General features: G+C 39.6%; 1 protein-coding gene across 2 annotated transcripts in view; it reads left to right on the top strand.

The window, feature by feature from the left end:
* The window catches only part of SBF2 (SET binding factor 2), a 552,380-nt gene that overhangs the window by 355,642 nt on the left and 179,337 nt on the right, over nucleotides 1-17,401 (top strand). For both annotated transcript variants that reach the window (XM_006873002.1, XM_006873003.1), the window contains exon 17: nucleotides 7,467-7,535. In XM_006873002.1, coding sequence (XP_006873064.1) covers nucleotides 7,467-7,535 — 69 coding nt within the window. The remainder of the gene's footprint in view (nucleotides 1-7,466; nucleotides 7,536-17,401) is intronic.

The following is a 17,401-nucleotide window of genomic DNA, read 5'->3' as shown; positions in this document are numbered from 1 at the left end:
GTGGCAGCGGTAGTGAGGTTGGCCCAGGATTGGACATTGTTTCGTTCAGCTGTGCATGGAGTCGCTATGAGTCAGTTCCGACTCGATGGCACCTGACAACAACAACAACACATATTTATTGAGTACCCACCAGCAGCTCTGCAGGATATGGAAGTATGCAGGTTTACTGGCCAGATAGAGACTGGTGGAACCCAGAGACTATGGTCCTTGGTCACCCTTCAGGTATGGCACTGAACTTACCCCATGGCTCAATTTTTAGCCAAGTAATAAAAAGATATATAAAGGCACAACAACACTAGTGAGGCACACACATGTTCAGCCATTCAAGAGCATAAGGGTAGCCTTGTGGTGCACTGTAGGATAATGCACTGGACCAAAAGGATGGTTTGAACCTCAAGGTCCAAGGTTCAAACTAACCAGCCAGTCTTGGAAACCCTATACAGTGTTGCTGTGAGTCGAAACCAGCTCCACAGCACTTAACAACAACAACAACAACCAAAATTCAGGAGTCCGGGTATGGCACTGTAGGGCTAGCGCTAGCCTGCTAGGTCAGCTTAAATCTTAAAGTCAGTGGTTCAAACTCACCAGCTACTCTTTGGACACTCTATACAGGGTTGCTGTGAGTCAGAACTGACTTGATGGCACTCAAAACAAAAGTTACATAGCAGTTAAAGTGCTTGACTACAAACCAAAAGGTCAGCAGTTCAAATCCACCAGCCACACAGTAGGAGAAAGGTGTGGCAGTCTGCTTCTATAAAGGTTTACAGTCTATGGATCAGTGTCACTCCATCTTATATGGTGGCTATGAATCACAACTGCCCCAGTGGCAGTGGTTTGTTTAGGACCACCAAAATTAATAATTCTTTATATGTTTTTCCAGGCAATGTGTATTTAGAGTAAACCATATGTTTAATACTTGTTTTGCTCATAATTACTTCCTGAATCCTTATTCTTTCTGGTTTCTGTTTCCTTTTTTACTGCTTTAAAGAATTCTTTCAGCAAGGGTCTGTGAAGGGTAAGCTTTCTCAGTCTTTGTTTATCTGAATAATCTTTATTTTTCCCTCATGCATGAATAATATGTATTTGGGTCATTTAGCAAACATGAACTGTAGGTTAACAGCCTTTTTATTTGCCTTCTGCCCTTTGAAGGTTATTATGCCATTGTCTTTGCTCTATTGTTGCTATTATGAAATTTTATGTCCTATTTTTTCCTCATTGTAAGTAATCAGTCTGTTTACTCTTGTTCTAAGATTTTTTTCTTTGTATTTAATATTGTTGCACAGTTGTATTATGGTGTCTCTAGGGATTTGCCTTTAATTTTATTCTGCTTAAAATCCACTGTCTTAATTCTTGCTGAGGATTATTCATGTCTTTTGTTAATTTTAGAACATTTTTATCTATTGTCTCCTTAAATACGGCCTTTTTCTAGTCCTTTGTAGTGTCTTTTCCTGAAATTCTGGTTAGACTTGCAAGGAGATTTCAAAAAGTTCATGGAAAAATGAAATGAAAAGATACAAATAGAAATATAAACTTAATTTCATAAGCTCCATCAATGTCAAGAAACTTTTGCAAGTGGTATTTCAGTCACTTATTTCATCCCTGAAGAACTGAGGCTCCTGGGAATTTAACCATGCCAATGCAGTCTTTTTTACATTATTAACTGAAGAAACATAGGTGCCCTTTAAAGTTTTTTTAACATTAAGAAACCAAAAAGAAGTCAAAATTAGCCAAATCAAGACTATAAGGTGGACACCTAATGATTTCCCAAGGAAACTCTCACAAAGTTGCCTTTGTTTGATGAGAGGAATGAGTAGGAACCTTGTTGTGGTGGAGAAGGATGCTCGGATGATGCTTTCTCAGGTGTTTTCTGCTAACGTTTTGGCTCTCTTTCTCAAAATATCATTATCGGTCTTTGGCCCTCCAGAAAGTCAGCAAGTAAAATGCTTTGAGCATCCCCCACCCCCACCACCAAACATTGCCACGGCCTTTGCTCTTGATCATAACACTTTTACTTTGATTGAACTACTTCCACCTCTTATACATTGCTTTGTGGTTTGTCTTCAGGATCATACTGGTAAAGTCATGTTTCGCCTCTTGTTACAGTTCTTCAAAAAAATATTTCAGGATCTTCATCCCACATATTTGAAATTTCCTTTGCAAGTTCTACTCTCACCTGTAGCTGATCTGGGCAGAACAGTTTTGACACCCGCTGAGCAGAAAGCTTTCTCAACTTTAATTTTTCAGTCAGAATTGTGTAAGCTGAAGTTGAGATGTTTATGGTGTTGGTTACTATTTCTGAAGTGAATCCTTGCTCCTCCTTAATTAGAGCATAAACAAGATTAATTTTTTCTTTGCAGATTAATCTGGGTGGTATACTGCTCAGGGCTTCATCTTCAGCATTTTCTCAACCCTTCGTAAAATTAGTTATCTATTAGTAAACTGCTGATTTATTTGGGTCATTAGCCTCATAAACAGTTAATAAAGCATCATGATTTCAACATTCTTCTACTCAAGCCTCACCATAAATTTGGTGTTAGTTCTTGCTTCAAGTTGAGCAGAGTTCAGACTGCTCGGTTAGGGAGTCTTTTCAAAGTGATGTCGTGTACTCCTTAGTGCCTCAGACTGTTCAGACATGTTATAACAGGTGAGTATCAGTTTATTTTGGTGCAAAAACCCCTGAAATCCATGCATAGCATTTTCATAATAGGCATTTCCATGAACACTTTGGAGACCTTTGTACCCTGAACATGCTTGTGCTATCTTCCATGTATAGGAAGCTTTTTCTCTGTACAGTTGTTTTCTGTTTCAGGTAGGATCGCTGTATCCAGTAACTTAAGCAAGTATGGTAGAGTATAAGAAAAGTCCTATTCCCTTGAGGGAAATGCACACCCAAACATAACATTACTCACCATTGCTTGCTCGATTCTGGGGATAGCCACTTAGGCCCTGGGCTCTCAATGAAGAGCCACTCCTGTTTATAAAGGTCTTTCCATAACTGTAACCAATGATGCAACCTCTGCTGCAGATCACTGCTTAATAACACCCGTATTGCTGAGCCTTCAGGCTTAACTTCATAATGGCAGCTAATTGTCAAATGTCACCTCAAAAAAAAAAAATGCCTTTTTAGAGCAACATCCATGATCTTTCTTCTCACCAGATCCCCAAGTCCTCACAACCATGTTGTTATTGTTGTTAAGTGCCATCGAGTCAGTTCCAACCCATAGCAACCCTGTATAGAGTTTCTGAGGAGCAGTTGGTGAGTTTAAACCACTGACCCCGAAGCTCAAACCAACCTTACAGTCCAGCACATTAGCCCACAGCACCACACCAGGACTCTCCCACAACCATTGCTGCCCTGAAATTTCATCTACATTCAGTTGTCAAAGGTGTCCACATGCAGCCTCCTTTCTAAGTCTTACATACTTCTTTTACTCTTCCATCTCTGACTTAGGAATTTGTACTCATATTTGTGGGGTCAGAAATGTCCTTTAATATTTTCAGAAGTTGCATGTAAGCCACATTTCTTTAAGGAGTGATTTGCCATATAGTTTTTGGTATCACTTAATCTTGCCCTAAATGCAACATAAACATTCACAATATCTTGCTATTTTTAGCATTTGACTTTTCCTCTTCCTGAAATAAAGTTAATGCAGATATTTTCTATGTTTAGGTTTTCTTTTAGAAATTGGGAAGAGGAAAATAAAATTTCTTAGATGTGCCCAGAAATCCTTAAAGTGCTTTTGGATTTTTATTCTTAGATTATGTAAACCATGATATAAAATTAATTGATAGTGGTAGCTTTCATTCATTTCATAAAGTTGAAATGATTTCTTAGTGACTAGACTCTGAAGGACTGAAGGAAGTTTCAGAATTCTGGTCGAGTCAGTGACTTGGTGATGGTGGTGGCCACCAAATGGGTTCCGACTCACAACCCTGTATAGAGCTTCTAGGGTTGTAAATCTGTATGGGAGCAGAAAGCCTCCTCTTTCTCCCTAAGTGAATTTGAACGGCTGACCATGTGATTTTCAGCCCAGGTCGTAATCCATTACACTACCAGGACTCCTTTTTGTCAGTGATTTACAGCACGGTAAGTCTAAAACTGAGACTTCCTGTCCTCGTTTAGATTCGGTTCACCCTTTCAAGTTTCTTTGCCCTGTTTCCAACTTAGAAAGCTCAACACTTTCTCATATTTTTATCACATTGTAACCCATTCCTTGTTATCTGTGAAACAATGCTTTTATGTGCTAACTTGTAAGAGAGCTTACATTTCTATTTGGGATTAAATAGAAAATGAATACCAGTAGCATGGGAAAAAATGTCCCCTCTACCATCCTCTGTTCCCTAAAGAAATATTTTAACATCTGTCCCAGGAATTCTTCAGTTTTCTATAATAGGAGAGAAACTCTAACAAGACAAACATAACCTTTATCTAAGAAATTTCTCTAATAAGTGTTTGGGGCAAGATGAGGAGCAGTGTGAATTGCAGAAAGCAGACCAGATTGTTGTTGTTGTTAAGTGCCATCGAGTCGGGTCCGACCCATAGCGACCCTGTACAGGGTTTCAGAGGGTGTAAATCTTTACGGGAGTAGAAAGCCTCATCTTTCTCCCGCGGAGCGGCTGGTAGTTTCGAACCGCTGACCTTAAGGTTCGCAGCCCGATTCGTAACCACTACGCTACCAGAGCTCCTTAGCAAATTCATCTATATTCCACACTGTCCTTTTCCCCATACCTTGGTTCTCTTAAAAGGATTTCCTCAGAATACTTAAAACAGTCCATTTTAACTTTTTTTAGACATTGTTAATAGAAGAGTACTTGAAAAATTGGAATGGTATAATCTTATATAAATATAGTTTTATGAAATGAAAATATTTAACTATGCTTTTTTTTTTTTTTTTTTGTCTTGCCAAAGAAGTAAATAGGCCAAGTACTGTGCCTTACATGTTCTATATATTTATTAATTTGAATTGATTTTGGCATGTGGTTAACTCCACACTTGTAGAATGATCTGTCAGTAGATGTTAAAGTTTAGAAATTTATTTTTGGAGTAGAAATGACTTGTGTTGTTTATTGTTTTAGAACTCCCTGGAGTTGAACATTCATTGCATTCTACAACTATGTTTTTCAGAGATGACAATATATAAATTTCAACAGATTATAGTACCAAATGTTCTCTTGTGAGATAAAACTGACTTTTGAGTTGGCTCCTTTTGGACCATGACTTGTGAGAGTTTCTTCTTTTTTCCCCTCAGGGCAGCACTTAACCTACTCCCTTAAGCAAGCTACTCACCTCCCAATCCTTAGTTGTGTTTTGAAATAGATCAGGTTATATGTGTTCTCTTTCCCTTTGTCTTCTGGCTCATCTTCCTTTTTTCTAGAACCCTTATTCCTGACAACTCATACAGCTTTGTTGTTGTTGTTAGAGTGTCGTCGAATCATTTCTGACTCACAGTGACCCTGTATAGGGTCTCCAGGGAGCAGTTGGTGAGCTTGAACCACCAACCCTGTGGTTCAAATGGACTTTGCAGTCCAGCGCATTAACCTGTAGCACCACACCAAGATTGTACATAAGACCAAACCCACTGCCATCAGTTAATTCGGACACATAGCCAACCCTTAGAATGGAATAGAAATGCTCCACAGGGTTTCCAAGGCTAGAGATCTTTACAGAAGCAGACTGCCATTATCTTCCTTCCAAGGAGCAGTTGGTAGATTCAAACTGCTGACCTTTTGGTGTGCAATCCAATACCTAACCTACCATGCTACCAGACTTTCTCTACAGCTTCTGTGGTGTGGTACTGTAGGGTAAGCACTGGACTGATAACCACAAGATTGCCTGTTTTAACCCACCAGCTGCTCTTTGGAAATCCTATACTGGGCCACTATGAGTCAGAACCTACTCAATGACACTTCACAACTTCTCTCCTGTTCAAGTCTATTCCTTCTCTTCTTTTCCCTCTCACACTCCAATATTAGTTCTGAAAGTGCAAAAAAACTTGTATCCTTCTTCTAATTGAGCTCTGATCATCAAGTCATTAAAGCCGGGTCGAGTGGGCATTATCCGCAAGTGTGATGTTGTTATGCATTTGTCCTCTCTTCTTATCAGCTGGACACTTCACTCTCTATTCTAGTCCTCTTGTGGCTATGTCACTGACTCTGGGCCCAGGAGTCCCCAGGTCTTACCACACTGCTGGCCAACCAGGTCTCCAACCCAGTTCACAGGAGTCTACTGAATGTTGTAGGACTTTAACTCGCAACTTCCGTACTGTTTTTCCCTCACTTCCCCTTATCGATGACCAATGTGGTCACCAGTCAGAGCGTATGTCTACTCGTGTTTTCCCATTGAGTCTTGGAAGGCGGTTTGCCCTGAGGGGACCCGACCACTTGCCTTGATGTCTCCTGGGCGAGCAACTTGCTTGTTCTTGTAATCAGTTGGACTGCCATTATTATTTTGTATTTTTCCTGTGGGTCTTTCTTTCAAGAAGTATATTCTTTTCTTCTAGTTGCTTCAGGCTGGTCTGCTTGTCCTTTCAAGTGGAAATTTCCCACCTCAGAAGATTCTGGGTGAGGTTCAGGATTCCACCTATGGTCTTATGTAATGCAGAGGCTCCACAGGAAACCTTCACTGGGCACATTGTATCCCCATTTTAGGTATTCCAATCCATTATAGGCAAAATACAGATTTACAAGCTTTCTATGGTGATATTTCTGGCTATTCCTTCCTCTCCCCCTCAAGTATCTATTTTATAATGGTATGCCAGGGAAACCAAGATTCAAAAGACAGCTGAGGCAGTAAATCTTGTTGGTCATTTTGAACTCCTGTCCTTGAGGTTAGCAGCTTGACTCATAACCACTACTATAGCAGAGCTCTGTTTATGTACCACTAAAGGGAGTCCTGGTATGGCACTGGACGCTAATGCGTCAGACTGTAAAGTGATTTGAACTGCAAGGTCAGTGGTTCAAGCTCACCAGCTGCTCCTTGGAAACCCTATACAGGATTGCTATGGGTTGGAATCGACTCGACGGCACTTAACAATAACAAGGAAGGAAAAATTCTGCCAGTCATAATTGTAACATGTTACCCATTATATGATGCACACAAATTTCAGAGATATTAAAATATGTATCTTAAACTCAATTTAATGTTAAGTATACAAAAACTCTTTCTCCAAAAAATAAAAAGCTGTGTATGAGTTACCTGTGTAGAAAAGCAAAGTAGAGGTATCTGCTTATTAGTAGTATATGATAAAGATTAATTTCCTGAATATATTTTTACGTCATTTCTTAAAGAATGTGTTTCAAGGACAGTATTCTTTGATTCAGACTTAACCTAACTACACTTTAGTGACAATTTAGAGTAAAAGTAAAAATCCTGCAGGACCATAAAAAATGAATTATAAATTTGGGTTTCCATATGTTTGTACTTTCTAATGTCCTAATAATGCTCCTTTGTCTTTATTTTGTGTAAGGATTGTTCAAGTTTGGAAGAATATAACATTGCTGCTGCATTGCTCCCTTTGACCAGTGCTTTCTATAGGGTAAGTTTTATTGGTTTATATATAAGTTCATTATGATATATATAAATTTATTCAGTTTGATTTATCTTGGAACCTCATGAATCTTGTCTTTCACATACTTGCTTGACACAGCTGTGGTTATATTTTATGTCATTTACTGCATACTATGTATAGGAAATATGAGTATAATATAGAACACTAAATCATGTAAAATTAATCCCTCACCCATTTCATGTCTTCCTTGGTTTATTTTCTTTCATAGCATTTCATAGAACTTGAAATGATATTCCATGCTGGTTAATTTACATGTGTGTCTTGCTCCTCCTTTCCCTCCCCCCAATCAAAAAGTAAATTCCACAAGGCTGAGAGCTTGTCTGCCTTATTCACTGGTATATCCCATTGTCACTCAGTAAATACTTGTTGAATGAATGAGTTGACTCAATGGGGACAGAAATTAGACATATTTGTAAGAGTTTAATTTCACTGGCAATTTCTGCAAACCTTATGAGAATTCTGTGGAATGTTCAAGATGACTTTGTAAATTCTGCCATTTATTATAGTTCTTCTACTCATGCCTTTTTGTAAATAGATTAGTTCCTTTGGCAAAGGAATCTAGTAAATTCTCCTTATTCTCACTTTTCCTGTGAGAGGCTTATAAGGAATTAGATAACCACACTCTGAACAATGCATTTACTGTGTTCTTCTGAACTAGGCAATAGGAAATAATAAACCTGAAGCAACTAGGCTCACTCACTGTTTAGCAACGTGCACAGTCAGCTTTCAGAAGACCCAGGAATTCAAGGAAGTGGTAATGAAAGGCTCCTGATTCAAACTGCCACATGCTTCTTGTGTTCTGAGTCAGGAGAGCTTATTCATTCTTCCCAGATCCATTTTCGTATGAACTTGATACCAGATGATGTGTCTAGTCATAAAGTAATCATGCCCTGAAATATTGACAGTAAAATCTCACTGTCTTGTTCTGCTCATCCTTGTTTTTCATCTACCATTCCTAACAGCTAAGGCCTAGGTACCTTTCAGCATCTAGTAGGCACCCAGTTAATATTTGTAAAACAGCCTTGTTTGTAATCTACTTCAAATAATCTGTCCATAGTCCCCACATTAAAGATGTAACCCAAAGGTTTTCCATAATCAAGAGTTCTCTCTCTTCTTCTAAGTCACTGCTCATTCTTGTCTCTTCCTATTTCCCATCTCATGTTCTTCTAAAACACAGAATGGAATGTATGAGGTTCATGCCTCCAAGACTGGTAAATCTGACCAAGCATGCTCAGAAATCATCAAAAGCAAATCATCACACTACTGAACAAATGAACTGTGGGAGTGGACAATAGGGACAACTGACCAGATCTCTGATACTAAGCACAGCTTCGACCCAGTCCAGCTTTCTTTCACCCCATACACACTGTACTTCTTTGAACTCCATAGTTCTTTCTCTCATTCCTCTGCCAGCGTGGAGAAAACAGTGTTAAAATAACAGATTAGATTCTTTTGAGTTCTAAGCTACCGTGGGAATTTGTAGACTGAAAACTAGTTCCTTCATATGGTCATTTGTTAAAGAAAATGACATTTTAAAATATTTCTACTTTAAGCTTGTAAGATACCTTTTAAACCTAGAAGTCACATGGAAGCAAGACAGAGAAACTTAATTGTTCAGGTAACACAAATTGCTTATTTATGATTGGCTTCTTTAGAAGCTGAAGCATTTAATATTGTATTTTGGTGAGGATTTGATTATGACAGCAGAACCACCTTATGAAATATTTGATTTGATTCTTTATTGTTGATTTGGTTTGGTTATAAGCCTGTCAATGTATAGTAAGGAACCAGACATCATACCAGTAATAAGAACAGGAAAAATTTAATATAAGAAATATTTATAAGTAATAACAGAGAATTAGTCCTTGAGTGGTAAAATGGTTAATGTACTTGACTGTTAACCAAAAGGTTTGTGGTTCAAGGTCCAGCTATCTGCTTCTGAAAAATGAGCCACTGGAGCACAATTTGACTCTGACAGGCATGGGGGGGGTGAGCGGGGAGTTGCCGTGAGCTAGAGCTAGAATTGACTCTTCAGCAACTAGTGGTTTGTTTTTTCTAAATAGAATTAACTACTAAGAGGTAAAAAAAACAAAAACTCTAGAGAAAATAGAAATGGCATATTAAGATGCAACTAATACCTCTAGAGTTTAGCCAAAGTAGTCAAGAAAGGAACATACTTGGAAGAGGGTCCCTTCTCATCGAGACTGAGATTCAGACTTCATTTAGAATGTTGCTGTAACACTGGATGAGGTAATAGTTTGCTGAGGTGCTGGAGACCAAGACTGGCAAACAGGAAACCCACACCATTCACTAGGATTTTTGCAAGATTTTCTGGGAATCTACGCAGTAGGATTCCACGGAAGCTCTCTAGGTTGCCAGTGCAACTTGATGAGAAGCCAATGAAATTTGCCCCTCTGGGTGTTCCATACCCACACCTCAAGCAATCATATGCTACAGAAACAAGAAGGACAAAGGACACCAAGACCAGGAATAGAGGCCATTTTCTCCTACAGTGCCCTTTCAGCATCCTTCACTAACCAAGCTAAAAGCCATACCAACTGGAAAAGCAGAAATGTTACTAAGGCCCAGCTCCATGAACCATAACAGGAACAAACAAGGGTGAATTTGGAGCAAAGCAGCAGTAATTATAATTGGTACACTGGGGTTAGGGAGGATGGATCACACAAACTCTTGGGCATTTTCTAAATCTCTTATGGGAAATGATTTCTGGTACATAGTGGATCTGTTAATAGCAAAACTCTATAGATTAAATTGCATTTTTATGGCCACAAATTGTAGATAAGCTATTTTCATTCTCTTTCCCCCCCCAAAATAACAAATCCACTGCCATCAAGTCGATTCCAACTTGTAGTAACCCTGCATAGGGCTTCCAGGACTCTAAATCTTTATGGGAGCAGATGACCTCATTTTCTTCCAGTTTAAACTCTGGTCCTTACTCAGGATTGCTTCAGAGAGTGGACTCAGCTGTTTGGCTTGTTTATAGTTACTTTTTAAATATTTTAAGTAGCACTTATTAGCCTTCTCCCCCCCCCCCCCCACCCCCCCCCCACAATGCAGCATAAGTTTATTGAACATCTCTACATACAAAAGAACTCCTGGTGTGGTGCTATAGTATCAGCATTGGACTGTGAACCACAAGGTCGGCAATTCAAACCCACCAGCTGCTCCTCGGGAACCCTATGCAAGGTGCTATGAGTCAGAATTGACTTGATGGCACTTAACAACAACATACAAAGTGGTACTATATCGTTGACAATAAAAGGAATAAAGCATTAACATGGCCCCTACGAAGTTAGTATTTTTAATACAGCAAATAATAAATTAAAAATCAGACTGGCTATAATTCCATCAATTAGATGGCCGTTTTGTAAAGATAAAATTAATACTTATACATGGTTTAAAAAAATGGCACCAAATATCCCTCCCAGGGCACTCTACTTCTTAGCCAGGTTAGAAAGTTTGTGCAATGACCACAGAGAACTCAGACACCATACTCATAGTAATGGAGTTTATTAGAGAAGTTAACAGGTTATAATACAATGCAGAATCTGAAATGCTCAATACAGTTTTCTGGTCAGGACAGACTCTCTCTGGCCCTCCACCCTTGGCCTGGCTTCTGCCCTGCTTGGACAGTTTTAGGGCTGCTCTTTTAGGGTTGCTGCTGAATGCCCAAAAGACACTGCATTCCCTATTAGCCTAAACCAGAAGACACTCAACTCTGGCTCCAGGAGTCAAACGTAATTAAATGTCTGGAGGCACCCCACTCAGCAAACAAACCTCCTGCCCAAAGACACTCAGCTGTGCTTGTTCCATGGGACAAGAAGTCCAGCAGTCTTGTCTGGTGCTCTGGTTCTTAGTTCTGCTGCTGCTCCTCGGACAACACTCCTCTGGTGTCACAGCCCTGCTCCTGGATCAGCGAGGTTCAGTGCACAGGGTCTGAAGCACATGCTCCACTCCTGGCTCTTCTGCCTCCATGGCAATAAGATCCCCAGTCCTGCTTCTGAGATGGCTCATTTTATGCCCACAGTAGGGTTCCAAGTTTTCACAATGAAGCCTCTTAACAGTCACTCACAGCTGAATGATAAAATGTATCAGCATTCCTCCTCCCCTACCTTCTCTGACCCAGACCCGGCAGGAAAAAAAATCGTTCGCTAGTAGTTACAAAGACTATGTCTATAAGAGTCATGTAAAATAGTTTATTGTACCACACATGGTTAGAAATTTTACAGGAGCAGAAAGCCTCATCTTTCTTCTAAGGAGTGGTTGGTGGGTTTGAACTGCCAACCTTGTGATTAGCAGTCCAAAGCTTATCCTGTAGAACCACCAGTACTCCCCTTAGATGGTATGGTGGTGGTGGTGGTGGTTTGCTATTTGAGTCAGTTCCAAGTCTTAGCGACCCTGTATAGGGTTAGGGTCTCCGAGGCTGTAATTCTTTATGGGAGCAGAAAGTCTCATCTTTCTCCCCAGGAACAGCTGATATATTCAAACTGCTGACCTACTACCAGCGTGCTTCCAGGACTCCTTTTAAGTAGTATGATTGATTGTTGATGGTTACATGCCACAGAGTTAGTTCCAACTCAAGAAAATCTATCAAGATTAACCCTTTGGTGTCCCACAAAATAAACTCCATAGTCTTCTGAGTTGACCTATCTGCCTTGAATTTAACTGGCCTGGCAGATGCTCAGAAGCCACTGTTTTAATTCGACTTTTTTTTTAAGGCACCATAATGAAAATGAGACTAGGAGCCATGTTGTGTGCTGTAGGATAAGCACTGGACTGCTAACCAAAAAGTCAGCAGTTTAAACCCGCCTGTTGCTCTTTAGGAAGACAACCTGGCAATCTACTGCATCCAGATTATAGCTGAAGAATCAACTGGACAATAGCAACAATGGATAGTTAATGTTTTCCTTTAATTCTTATTTTGGGAGTATGGTAGCTCTATATGGTAAGCACTGGACTGAAAACCACTAGGTCCACAGTTCAAGCCTGCCAGTCGTTCCATAAGAGAAAGAAAGATGAGGCTTCTGCTCCTGTGAAGATTTAAAGCCGTGGAAACCCTATACAGGGTTGCTGTGTTTCGAAACCCACTCAACAGCACTTAACAACAACAACAAAATGTTTATTATGTACACAATGCTACATTTGACTTGCAACACCTAATCCAAGTCAATGAAGTTTTATTCCCATTTTAAGGTGAAGGAAATATGGCTTAGTGGTAGAGCCAAGGCTCCAACTCAGTTCTGTCTGCATCCCAAGTTCATGTTCTTGAACTCAGGATGCACAGAGAACTGAGTTGGAGTTCTGTAATGTTGTGTACCATCTGGTTGGTTCTGACTCGTATCAAGCCCTTGTGAAAGAGCAGAACTGCCCCCAGGAGGTTTCCTAGGTTGTAATCTTTATGGGAGCAGATCTGCAGGTCTTTCCCCCCACAGAGCCACTTGAATTGTCAACCCTGCAGTTTGCAACTTAACCATTGCATCATCAGGCCTCCTTGTGTAATAAAGCTCTGCAAATGAGACTCAATTTATGTAGCACACCTCTAGAAATGTTTTGTCCTTTTGCATAGAGATATTGAATTGGCATCACTCTTACCATATTTTCTCCAGCCATTTTCACCCACTTACCAAGCAAGAATTCTCCATTAACCTCTGATTTGGTATGAGCGAAGTAAAGAAATTCTGATTAATTGGTGATTAGTGTTAATAATTAATTCATGCGTATTATTATTTATAAATCTTCAACTTCTCAAAATGTCTAAATGGTACAGTGAAACTTGTGGGCACCAGAACCTAACAGGACTGCCTTGTGGTTTGGGTTCTCACAAGCTGGCCACCTTTGAAAGGGTGTAGTCATCACTTTTCCATCACTGTTTACTTTTTTGCCTTATACAGGTTCCAGCTTTTGCAGGGTTCACTGTATTAACGAAATACTTAAAACTATGCCAACTGCACTTTTGTATGTCTTTGATGCTCCAGAAGTTACTTGAATAACTGGCTTATCATTAATGTGGATTCTGTTTGTCCTATTATAGATATAACAGTTTGTAGGTAGTTCTGCTAGAATACAAATAAACTCACTTTCATTATAGTACGATTGTTGCTGGGAGAAAAATCTTATGGACATGTGAAACACAAAAGATTATCTCTTCAGATCTCATTTTTTAATTAGTAAATGACAAGCGAAGTTCTAAAAAATCTACAAAATAGGAAAAGAATTTTGTTTTGCTCAGACTTCATGATCTGGATACGTTGCATTTCCTACAACAGGTCTCAAAGGATTACATTTTTGGCACACACCAAAAAAAAGGAGGGGTGGGGTGATGAAGGATCTTTTTTCTGCTGTAAAAAGAAGTATTAATCTTCAAAATAAGTTAGTTCAGCAGAAAAACGTTTCTGAGAGTGAAGATAGCCTAAAGCATCAATGCTGGACAGAATCCAAATTTGGCCTGGAAAAGATGTGAGACTGTGTTTATTACAGCAGATGCCTCCAGCACATCAGAATTTCAGAAGGGCCAGAGGATCAGTGTATTGCTTTGGTTTCCTCCCTTCATTTTCTTGTTCTTTAGGGTGACTTAGCATTCCTTCCTTCTCCTCCCTTTCAGTAAGCCTCTCCTTTCTTCTCTCGCTTCTCTCGCAAGTTTTGGACTGCTCAGTTTTCCTAGCCCTCCCAGAAAGCCTCTGCTTCTGGGAACTATGGATTATTGTTATTAGTTTGGAATTACCATTCTTTATTATATTTCTGCTCACCATTGAAACTAGTAAAGTAACTATGGGAGAATTTACTAAAAAGCTCTAGGACAAATACTAGTGTGCCTTTCAATAAGCAATTAATAAGTATTTATGAAATAATTTTCTGGACTTTTCGCTTCTTTCATATTATGTTGAAAGGTTTGGAGCTCTTTATTTTCTCTAGAAAATAAAGCAGCCTGTTAGAATTCTGGCTCTTTCTCTATTCCAAAAGAAATTTAGTACAATTCAGTCCAGTTGACAGTGAACTACTGCCATGTCTCAAGTGTTCAGAATTTAAAGGTAAACAAGTCAAGTCTCCGTCCTTCAGGAACTCACATGCTTACAGAAAAGATTCCACCATCATGAAATTGGTTCTGATGCACAAACCACCATGTAGGACAAGAGTCAAACTGCCCTGGAGGGTTTCCAAGGCTGTAATCTTCATGGAATCCAACCTTCCTTCCTTCCTTCAAGCAGCTGGAGGCTTCAAACTGCCAGCCTTGTAGTTAGTTGTCAGGTGGTTAGCCATCGTACTACCAGGGCTCCTACAGAGAAGATAAATTTGTAAGGTAATAATATAAGTGTTCTAAAACAGATTTAATATAATACTAAAAGAATACTTTCATTCCTAGTGCACAAAGAAATTATGACATTTGTACCCTCAAAAGATAAATGGGCATTTGTGGGGATGAAGTGAGCAATGGGTGGAGAGGGAAGACAGATGTTACAGACAGAGTGCACTCCGAATCACTGTATAGAGAAGTGTGACTGCAGGTGCAAAGTACAAAGGTAGACTGGAGCCAGCTTCACTCAGGTGCCCTAGTGTCACAGTGCTTAAAGCACTTGACTGCCAATCAAAAGGTCAGTGGTTCCAACCTATACCATCTGCTCCTCAGGAGAAAGATGTGGCAGTTGGCTTCTGTAAAAATCTGCAGCCTTGGAAGCCCTCTGGGGCAGTTCTGCTCTGCCCCATGGGGACATTGTAAGTCAGAATCAAGTCAATGACTATGGGATTGAGGTTTTTGTTTTGTTTTGTTTGTTTGTTTTTGTGTGTGTGTGTGAAAAAACTATGTGCCTTATTAAAGAATTTTAATGTGGTTATATAAACTAGCAAGGATTTTATGTCTATACCCTCACAATTTAAAAGAAAAATAGCGTAATTAAAAAATAACAATAGTGTTAATAAAATTTGAAGGCAGTTAGATGTAAATCTAACTTTAATCACCTTGTTAGAAAAATGTATGTAACAAAGTCTTTGAACGTTGTCCTTATGTAAAACTGCCCTTGGGATTGTGTAATTTGCTGAGACACATAGGCCATGATTTGTCATATCCATTAGTTGCTTATCTAGTAGGTAGACAAACATGAAAACAAGGCAAAATAGAAGGATACAGAGGTAAACTGTTGGGCTGAGCAAGGGTGTGCCAGGAAAGGTGATGATAATGGTAATGATATTTAACATTTGTTTAAGCATTTTCTATTTTGGCAAACACTCTGACTAAGCACTTGATAGACATTAGATAGCAATCCTCACAACAACTCTATGACCTACTGGCTCCATTTTACTGTTGAGGAAACTGAGGCTTAGATACATTTAGAAAACATTCCAATGTCACACAACTACTAAGTAGGGAAACAGCTAACACACAAGAGCCTTTGTTATTGGGAAGACAGACTGGAATTTTGGTGGCCCAAGTCCCGGTGAGGCACTGTGGTTAACACACTGTACGACAAAATCTGTTTGAACTGCAAGGTCAGCAGTTCAAGCTTATCAGCCACTCCATGGAAACCCTGTACAGGGTCGCTATGGGTCAGAAATAACTCAATGGCACTCGCCACCAACAACATAGGATAAGCACTGGGCTAATAACCACAGGGTCAGCAGTTCAAACCCACCAGTGTGCCTCAGAAACCCTATACAGGGGTCACTGTAAGTCTGAACCAACTTGGATGGCGCTTAACAAAAACATACTCATAAATCAAAGAAACAACTTCTAAACCACAGTAATCTCTTGCCTGTGTTACTGCTTTCTTACTCGTCTTCCTACTTTCAGCCTCGCCCCACCACCCCCACCACCACCACACACACACATTTGCACATTCTATTATGTAAGAACTGTGACTGGCGATACAGACAAACTATCTTCATAATCTGCCAGACCATGAAAGGCTGCTGGAGTTATTTTAAGCTCTGTGTTTTACAGTTATTACTACAACTGCCAGAGTTAGTTATAGTTTTGGGGTTTTTTTAAAGCATAACTTAAATCATGCCATTTTCTACTCAGAATCCCCCAGTTGCTTCTTGTCTCACTCAGAGGTACTTTCCTAAGTAAACTGCATGACATTAGATTCTTCATGTCTTTTGCTTTCGATTTCTCAGTGAGCCCTTACCTGACTACCCCATTTAAAAGTTTGCCCAGCCTTCTCCAGCATTTGTATTCCCTTTACATGGAGCTGTAGGATAAGCACTTACTTGACCACAAGGTCAGCAGGTCAAATTTACCAGCCGCTCCTTGGAAACGCTATACAGGGTCACTATGGGTCAGAACTCCCTTGATGGCACCTAACAACAACATGGCTTAAAAAAAATTTTTTTTACATTACCTTATTTATTATAATATTTTATTATATGTGTCTTGCCACTAGAACGTGGGCTCCATGTTTTTGTTAATGAGTGTATCCTTTTCGCCTAGCTTGTTCCTGCTATATAATTCATGCTTCATAATGAGTAAAGAAAATTAATGAAATGAGAAGACAAGACTACAGTACAGAGGATCAGTAAAAACTAAAAGTTGGTTTTTGAAAAGACTAATAATTAGAATCCATACCCCAATTTTATGTAACTCTAGAACCTATGCCTTTAACTACTGCACAGTGCCTCTATCTAGTAAGTGAGCTCTGGGGTCACACTGACTAGCATCTAATAGCTCTAGGGCACCTTAGGCATATCATTTACCTCTCTGTGCTATTGTTGTTGTTGTTACGTGCCGTGGAGTCGGTTCCGACTCATAACGACCCTGTACAGGGTTTCCGAGGCTGTAAATCTTTACGGGAGCAGAAAGCCTCATCTTTCTCCCGCGGAAC

Source organism: Chrysochloris asiatica, unplaced genomic scaffold (assembly GCF_000296735.1).
Source record: "Chrysochloris asiatica unplaced genomic scaffold, ChrAsi1.0 scaffold00219, whole genome shotgun sequence".
NCBI lineage: Eukaryota > Metazoa > Chordata > Mammalia > Afrosoricida > Chrysochloridae > Chrysochloris > Chrysochloris asiatica.
This window is presented reverse-complemented; position numbering and strand designations above follow the sequence as displayed.